Below are 9691 nucleotides of genomic sequence, written 5' to 3'. Positions count from 1 at the left end.
ATAAACTTGCCTTGTTTGCTTCATGTAGGTGCATCATAGCTTAATTGGAAGCTTTCAACGTGGTTAACTGGGTCAGTCATTCCATTGCAAATCTCCAGGTTTGAGGCCTTGGAGTCCTTGGGCTAGGGCTCAGCAAGGATCTCGACTGATAGGGGTGAAGCCTGGGTGCATGAAGGTGCACCTGAGGTGTTTGACCATTTGGCTTCCTAGTCTGTAGCTAGGCTCGTCCGACGATCCTCCACCTTAGGACCAAGCCAGCTCTTGATAGGCCTTACACCTGGAGCACCTCTTGCGCCTGTTCCGCCTGGACCCCGACTTCGAAGCCATGTTGTCCGACCTATTCGAGGTGGTTGCCCTGCTAATCTCCTCATCAAGGACATAAGCGGTGTCTCGTGCTTCAAAAGTTTAGGTCCTTGTGGGATTCTCCGAGACGTCGAGAGGTTTATGTCTATCCTTTGGTGGGGTGATCGATCGATTGATGTTCTGGTTTGGATTCTGATTCTAGGGCAACGATTGTGTCTACAATGGCACCTAGGGCTACATTGGCCCAAGAGCGGCGAAATGCTGCTCCTAGGATTGCCAATGATCCACACTGGTAGGAACCACTGAGGCTTTGATTGCCTATGTTTGCCCCTAATGGAGGTTCCTTCGTTCTGGTTGTTCTTTGGTGAAGACATATTGAAATCAAAATTAAAGCAGTGAAAGGTTGAACTAACTTTTTGTTTAGTATTCCCACAGATGGTGCCAATGATAGAGGTCGAATCGCCCAACTTCCCTATTGGAGAACAACTCAAATGGGTGAGTACTGAGGTCGATAGTTCGATATGCAAGAAGCAAGAGATCAAAGTACCCAGGGGTTTGGACCCAGGCTAGGCACTCCAATGCTTAAGATAGTCGAGCTTAGTGAGCAAGAGAGCGAAGGGAGATTAAGAAAGCAAGAGAGTTAGTTGCACTTAATTGCACATACCTTGTGAAGGCTTGGAGGTGCCTTTTAATAGGCCTCGAGGCCCAAGAGACATGCTCGAGATATCTAAGAGCGATAGGCCTTATCGGCCTATTGTCTTTGGGGCACATTCTACCGGTATTGGTGATGATCCTCATCTAGTCCCTCCAAAGTATGCGGAATCGGAGTCAACCCTGCCAAGTGGAGTTGCCATCTATTTTGGAACTGATAAGTATGCTAACCGGATAAGGACAACTCGCCATGTAGGTCAATACCTTGAAGGTTGACTGTCTATTCAAGTCATTGGCTGCCCAAGTGGAGAAGTCGAGCCGGCATCTGAAATCATTGGCTTGTTCTCTCGAGGTGATGTGCTCCATTCTGGTGTGGAGCGACATGCCAGTCGAGATGTAATTCGGTCTGGTCGACTTAGATTGATCTGACTGAGTTGCCCCCACATGACACCGAGTTGTCATTAAATGGTGTAAGATCACCACGTGGCTTGAAAGGGCAAATCACCCTCTTCACTTGGGATCATTTTTTGAGTGATTTGCAAAATGAAAGCAACTTATCCTTGGGATCTGCTCTGGGCGCTTCACACCGACCTCACATGCACATCTCACCATGCATTTGAAATATATCCCGTAAATAATAACGTATAAATACGAAAGATGTTCCCAATGCATAATGGGATGTATTTGTGAGGTCGGTGTGAAACGCCCTTTGTGAGTAACAGATCCGGTCTCACCAAAACGGTGTAGGCCTTAGCTTACTCCAGGTTGCACAGAGCGGTCTACTGTATCCGTATACACGATAAACCTTTTTATTTGTAGAGTAATGCGCGGTTGAAGCTAGCAAAAGCCGTTTCCGGTTTCCTCAAAATCCCAAATTCCCAACCCCCTTCAAGCTGACGACTCACAGTAAACGTTCTTCTACTGCATCTTCCTTCCAACCCTTCTCTTCCATATTATCAGTAATAGCACTTTCAGTATCAGTCCGTACAATCCAATTGCCTCCGCAATGGGTTCCTCGGAATCCACTCTTTCGCAGGTACTCCTCCTTGTGTCCCTGTGAGGCTGTGATTTCTTCTTCTTCTTCTTCTTCTTCTTCTTCTTTTTAATTTCTATGCAGTTCTACTAATCTCTCTTTCCCTTGTTTTTTTTCCTTCTGCCAATGTACAAAGGAACCTGCCGATGAGATCACTACCGTCTCCGAGAAAGTAGAGGACGTTGATCCCCTTTTAGACCGTATTAAATCTCTCCAACTAGTGAGTTCTAATTTAGTTTTGCATTTGTTTCCATGGTTTCCTTTTTTTTCTTTTTTTTTCCTCCCAGTTTTAGGGTTTTAATAGTTTGGTTGCTGCGTGAGGTCTAATTTCTGTTGTTTTGATGGCAGTCAACTCCGATACTGACGTCTCCGCCGGAGGAGAGCAGCTTGACTGATATTCTCGTGAGAAAGCCGTCATCGGCTTCGGTTCCAGGTTGGTTTGTTTTAGCTTAGGAACTCTACGATTTACACTCTTGCGCCTCTGTTGTTTTTCTCTTGAAATCATTGAATGCTAATCCTCCTGGAATTATTTATTTATTTATTTTACCACATAATTGAATTTTCACAAAAATAGACTTCTGACTTCTGAGATGGGTTTGCTTGGTATTATTGTTTATTTGATCTGAAGATAAGTACTTGCTTGTGCATTTACATCGGACTTCCAGTTCCAGGCGTTCATCATAAAATCTTATGCTCTTAACCTTAGCAAGAAATACAGGGTTTTTCTTTTAATTTCTTCTTAATTGACGCACAGAATACAAATTTTAGAAGTTTTCTTCACTTTGAAATAGAGTTCTCCATCCTAATTTTTATTTGGGGGAAATGCAAGCATGGACAAGGTCGGAAGTCGGTACATTGTGCATTGTGATAGTGTATGAGCTGCTCTGTTTAATTAATAACTGAAAACGAAAATGAAAAAATGGTAGATACGGTAGCATCCTCTGTGGGCAGAAATTGTCCATGTATAGTCAACAATGTTATGGTTCTGGATTGTAGTCACTAGAACTATCCATCAAAGGGGACATGGCTGCTCTAAACATTTGTATACAGAGTTAAAGAGCACAAACACCAAAAAAAAACTGCAATGGTCTTCTCTGCCTTAGTCTATTTCCCTCATTTTATCACCCCTCAGTGCTACTCCTAGGTTCCTTCAAGTTAGTTCATTTTTTGTCCTATCCTTTCTAGTTTTCCCACTCATCCATGTAGTTTTTCTTTCCGAGTCCTTTCACACGGTAAGCTAGCTTGGGCTGCAAAAGTTAGGAGTCCCTAGATTCCTCATCCTCATCTTCATGGAAAAATTTTCAGCCCTAAAGACATTGCTGTTTGTTCTAGATAAACTGTATTTTACCAGAAACTTTTAAGTTAAAAAAAAAAGAAAAAAAGAATAGTAGAGGGCTATCATAAATTGAACTAAAGTCCACTCAAAAATCCAAATAATCAGACAGTCCAACCACCTTCTGAGTTCTTTTTTTTTTCTGTTTTTAAGATTTTGATAAGCACCTTCTGAGTTCTGTCTGAGTGTATCAGTGCCTACTGCAGCTTTGAAAGTGTTGAGTGGGGTTTGAATACATTCTTTGATCCGCGTGCCATGATGATCTAGAGCATTGTTTTTAACCTGCAGTTGAACCAGATGGCCAAGACCATTCACACGCACCATCCAGTCACATTTTCAGGTCCTTTCCACCCTAAATTGTTCAGTTGCAGAAATAGTGTTGACTTGTTCATGACCTTGTGACCTGGCCAGTTGAACCACTGAACCATTTGACCCTTCTTTCAAAAAATTAAAAAAAAAACCACTGAACCATTATTCTCTTTTCCTTTTTTTTTTGGTATTTTGATCCAATAATTCTCATTTATCACAGTTATTTTTGTTTAATATGATGAATATTTAATATGCAACATACACCCAGTTTTTTATATATTTTATTTATTTCTATATATTTTTATTTAATGATGTCTCTGGTTGATCTGTTTGGCATGGATGGTTGAATCACTGATCCACCACCCTGACAGAAAAACAGTTCCTTTCCCAGGTCAGTTTTTAAAACACTGATCTGGAGTAGCTTTTGCTTTGAAGCAAAAGATATCACTTTTAGAATTGTCGGCATGGTACTGCTGAAATTAAATGGTTATACTCTAAATTTTAATAGCCTATCTCATTTTTCAATTATCATATTCAATCTAGCTCAAAGGTTTGCCGATGCATGCATTTATGGAAAGATATCCACTTTGCCCCAAAGATCTCACAGGTTCACCCTTTATGGTTATACATGACATATGTCTTCTATTAGGGCTGTTTGTCTTGATCAAAAGCTCAGTAATTCGTTGTTCATGGGATTATTATCCCATTTATTTGGGATTTGAGCATGTGATTTTTAAATTTGTGCTGTATTCTCTTTATTATTTACTTCTAGTCTTCCACATTGCTCCTTTGCTTCCAAAATCTATTTGAGCAAAAAAATTTCAGGTCAGTTTGCTGATAAAAAAAATACAGGTCACATTTTGTAATTTAGTCCTCATTGCTACAGGTACTCTAAACCCCAAGGTGCTGTTGGAGCTCTTTTCGATGTACCGTGATTGGCAGGAAGAGAAAGCCAAAAAGATCAGCCAGAAACAAGTACCTCCCTGCACTATTCAAATTTAATGTTAAGAGTTATTAATTTATACTGTATTCTAGAACACTTTCATCTAGGCTTATGCATACTCCCCAATATTGCAACTTAAATGGTTTGTATTCTGATTGCTCTCGAGTGAACCATGCGGTTCAGGCTTGCAATATATTTCAACTATTTTTTTTTATTAGAGTAGAAAATATATGATCCTTTGATTTTGATGTGGAGAGAACGCAACCATCACGGGAATTGGTTTCTATTGACATATAATGATTATCTGGTCATGTGCCTACTATGTGGCGAAGCAATTTTAGATTTTTGTGCATTTCTTCTGGATAATTTTTTGATAGAACAAATGAGATTTCTTTTTCCCAACTCATTCTAACAATTGAGCATGCAAAGCCTGTAATCCTCTGCCTAGGACAAAAAATGAACTGCATAGCTGTAGAAAAGTTGAGTTTGTACTTTGTACCACTCTTCGTAAGAACTTGGAGACATCAGACATACTGCAACCTACTACTAATTTTTGCAGGAGGAGATAGAGAACAGAATAGAAGTGGCAGATGCTTTGGCAGTAAAACTTCTTCAGCGTTTCAATTACTCAGTATCAACTATGAGGACAACTGCTTATCATCTCGCTGGAGGTAGCTCACTTGCTTTTCTTTTTATATCTTTTATGGGTAACTTTTGCACAGGGCAAGGGGCATCACTTAAAGTAATTCATGCATACTAAATACAATTCCCACACCCTGGTGTGTCTGGCTGTCTTCAGCATAAATTATTCAATCAATTTACAACCTCTTGGATAGCTCATAGGCCATGGGAAAACTTGATTTTACAGGAAACCATCAGTTGGAATATATGCCAATTGACAAAAACACCCTTGAACTGCTCAAAAGTCTAAGGGTTAAGTGGACTATTTTCTAGGCAATCAACTAGGCAGGTAGTATAGGTTGTATTATTCCCCCTCTATATATTGATATGATTTTGTAGCCTCTCCTTTCTTTTTTGTCAATAGGAGGGCACGTAGAGTTAAAAATAGTACTTTTTTTCTTTATGTGTGCATCTCTTTTTCTTTGAAAAAGGGATGTATGTTACTGAAGACCTTGTCATTATTTCTGAAAATCAAGTTTAAGTTGTTTACATACATTGAACAAATAATACATTTATTTATTCATTTATTGCACCTAGGCATGGATTGTCTTGCCTAGGCATCGCTTAGCTGTCGTATCCGTGTATAAATGACTAATTGCTGGATTTTGTATCATGTGTTGGCTCAATCATTTGTTTTGTTGGAAGGGAAAATGCAATACCCCAGTTGTATGAATCTGCTGTACTGCAAGATGATGGCGCGACCGAAGTTGGGGTCTTCTAACCTAGTTTTTTGATGAGCGAAAATTTCAGACTTTCTTTCAGGTTTAGAAAAAAAAAAAAAAAAAAGAAAGTTCCAACTAATGAAAAATATTCTGAACAAAAATAACATATATTATTTTATTATTTAATCAAGTGTTATATATTCAATGTATAACTAATAAAAATGGTGGAAAACATGTAATTTCATCTGACAATGTTATAGAATAAATACCTATTCAGGGACCTCATCAGCTTAAGCTGTTAGCCTTTAGGTTAGGTCCCTGAATAGGTATTTAGGCTCAGTTTGGAAGCAGTACAAATGCAAATATGTACAGCGTAAATACATACAAAATATAAGGTTTTGCGCTCTACATATTTGTATTTGTACTCCTTTCAAACTCGGTCTTATTCTCTAACAGACAATCCCAAGTCCAAAAGTCTGTGAGACTATTTGCATGCCAAGATATTTTGTTTCAAAGGGTAAGATGATCAAATAGGGAGATCCCTTTTTTTTTGGCTAATGTACCAGGGGTGGTAGCAGCAGTAACAACAGGATATTAGGTCTGATCCATCAGTTAAGTAACCTTTTTACTAATGAATCAACACTTGGAGAAAACACTTGCGAGGTTTCTTATTTCTGTTCAAGGGATATCTGCCCCAAAATGTGCTTAAACACCCATATTATCAGGCATTCCTTGTTTTGTTTCCTGTACCATTTACTTCACGAATTTCCTTTTCTAGAAGTTTTAGCAATAAAAAAATGCATCTAATAGTTATTGCGTTATATGGGAAATGGTATGCAGTTCACTCATTGCAAGTGGAGGTTGGGGAGCTGAAAGGAAGGCTGACCGAGGTATTAAGTAATTGTGATGCATTGTGCAAGAGAATTGCTACAGAGGGGCCAGAGTCGCTTCGATCATCCATCAAGCCGTTTGCTGCAATAACTGCGGATATAGTGCCTAGTCATGACTCTTCTGCTAGTTAAGCCCAAGTTACCCTGATTTTGGATTTTTGTAAATATTCAACAACCTTCCCACAGGCAACTTCTCTAGTGGATGCATTTTAATATTCTTTTTCTTTATTTCTTTATTTGCTTTTTTATTTATTCTTCTTTTTGTTTAAGCAAAAAAGTATGGGTGGGAGGAGCCGACTCAATGTCTTCTCAGCTTTGTATTACGTTTGATACTGGAAGTGTCGAGAGATGCAACATCTAAACCGAATAGTCTGAAACTGCCATGTTAATGTTAAGATGGACATTTTCTGTGGTTCCAGTGCTAAGAAAAACTGAAATGAAATCACTTTTTGTTCCATGTATCATCCTCGAGCCACCTCATTTTTTGTTCCATGTTAGGTGGATGTAGTTCTATAATTCTATTACCCTATTCTGAGTGCCGGCTGCTGTAATTAGGGGTGTTTGTAGTTGAATTTGATTCGGTTTGAAAAAGATCACAAGCCAAATTAATAACGGCAAATTTCTTAAACTACTCTTATAACTTAGCTAATTGACTAGGCCAAATTAATAAATGGAAAAATTCTTAAACTATCCTTGTGATTTAGCTAATTGACGGATTGACTAACTTTATCTTTACTGTTTACATATATCTTAGAATATCCCGAAGTATTTTGACGATTGTCTAAAACCTCCTTGCCATTAATGTTGTTGATCAGAAAACACAAGAGACTATTTTATCCATTATTCTTGATGAGGGCAGATGCGGATTTGACCCTCCAATGACATTTTGACACATGGCATCTTAGAACAATTAGATGACACCTAAACACCACTTAAGTGATGATTTGGAGTTCTAGATCGTGGTTCGTCTTTACCCCGACCTGGCAACCTATCTTTACCACCAACCTGGCAACCTCAACCACAACTTAGGTTGCCTTGTAGCACTTCGTCCAGGGTCAGCCTTTTGCACTTCGTCACTGGCCAAAGTGACTTTGACGTGAGGAGCAACCTCCCTTAAGGGCATGCCGGCCTGACTGAGGTCTAGGTGGCGACCTACGATACATGCTCGCCGACAAATTCGGCTTGAATGTTCCAGAGGGTGGTCAACGTGCATGGTGGTTACCTTCAAGGATTTTAGACCGATTAGGCATGATTTCCTAAAAATCTCAGATGCGGTGCGTAAAGCCTACACCGAACAATGCCTACATAAAGGCACCAACCCCAAAGACCCAAGGGGGAAGGTACCCGCGATTGTTTGTTCACTAGCATCCTAGCATTCAAGTATTCAGCTTGCAACCATAATACAGTACTAACTTAAGCATCGGAGCGACCTTGCCGCTCTAACACCGATTCCTTGCAGGTCTCTCTGAAAAGCTACACAGCTCGGCAATCAACCTAGCTCAGCACCCGATGGACCGCCTAACTCTGCCAAGCCAGCTTAGCATCCAAGTTTTCATCCAACAGAAATCCTACAGCTTGACTTCTGAGTCATCAGCCACTAGGAAATAGCCAGACAACCAGAGAGTAGTCAAATTGTGCACCATCAGTCAACATCCAAGTCACTAGTGAGTGGGGTGCTGCCAAAAAACCCCTCATCAATTGGCACTGTCTATGGGAAACGCTACAAGAAGTTAAGCTCTCACCTCTAAAAAGCTAAGTCCTTATCTTCTAGAAAGCTAAGATCTCACCTTTTAGAAATTAAAGTTTTCACTTTCTAATTTCCATTTTTTATGAACTCAAAGGCACTTTTGAGCAACATCAACACCCAGAACGAATACCGATTACTGGGGGGCAAAAACATCTGTGATGAACCTGAAGAATTCCCCTGTGACAATCAAACAAGCTCAAGCCGAACTTGGCATCCCCAGTGCCTCAGATAAAAACCCCACTACCGCATGTGAACGCCCCTCTCCCCGTGCTAGAGCCATCAGCAGTTCCCGCCAAGATCGAAGCACGGCAGTTCCATAAGATGAAGCATGAATTTCTAGATGTGAGCATGGGAGCAGTTCAACGTATTCATGTCGATGCAGAATAGGCAGCAACAAAATGACCTTAACAACCAGTAGCTTGGCAATAGGCACCTTGGAGTAAGGTTGTCCCCGCAGGTCAAGCCAGTCATGGTTCCCGCGGGAAGTTGGTGGCCAACAGACTAAGTGGCTCTGCCGACTTTATTTCAGCCCGGGTAAGCCTTATCAGTCCTCTTCGCAAGGTCTCCCCTACAGATTGAATCCTTTGCGGCTCCCATGGGAGTTAGCGGCCTACGAACTATGCGAATGCCCTTGTGGGTCGAGCCCCTCAAAGCTCCCGAGCGAGTTGGTGACCTACAGTTAGTAGAGTTGCCCCCACAGGTCGAGCTCCTTGTGGCTTCTCATAGGAGTGGACGACCGGCGCCATTACAAGGCTGATGTAGTGCAGTCGTGGCCCCAAACTACTGACTCACACTCACAACAACACTATGCCCTCATAAGGGGGGGGGGGGGGGGGTAGAACATGTACGTTGTGGTCTCTTAAGCACTCACCTAGGAAGATAATCTCATGGGATGATGGAGAAGCAGCCATATTAAAAGTTACTACAGAATGTCCACCCGCGTAGGCAAAAAGGTTAGGCCGCACATCGGCCAAATAATATTAAGGAGAGTGGACTACGAAATCGCTCCCAAAACCTAAGGGCTAAGGTGTCGAGCTGATAAAGCCCTTGGCACGACCTGAGACCCAATCGCTTCGGCATGGGCAACAATAGACCAAGTCGCCTCTTCGACATGGGCAAAGTCAAGAATAAGGAAAGTG

At 41.0% G+C, this 9691-nt stretch overlaps 1 protein-coding gene across 1 annotated transcript; it reads left to right on the top strand.

The window, feature by feature from the left end:
• The first annotated feature begins 1821 nt into the window (after positions 1-1821).
• LOC104590104 (uncharacterized) lies at positions 1822-7172 on the top strand. Its single transcript, XM_010248640.3, has 6 exons — positions 1822-1990; positions 2124-2207; positions 2336-2420; positions 4516-4604; positions 5132-5243; positions 6756-7172. Exons 1-6 carry the CDS (start codon positions 1961-1963, stop codon positions 6935-6937), a joined length of 582 nt encoding a protein of 193 aa, XP_010246942.1. The 5' UTR covers positions 1822-1960; the 3' UTR covers positions 6938-7172.
• Positions 7173-9691: the final 2519 nt, after the last annotated feature.

This window comes from Nelumbo nucifera, chromosome 6, assembly GCF_055504915.1.
Source record: "Nelumbo nucifera cultivar China Antique chromosome 6, China Antique-T2T, whole genome shotgun sequence".
Lineage (NCBI taxonomy): Eukaryota > Viridiplantae > Streptophyta > Magnoliopsida > Proteales > Nelumbonaceae > Nelumbo > Nelumbo nucifera.
Note: the sequence above shows the minus strand (reverse complement) of the source record. Positions and strands in the feature narration are given on the sequence as shown.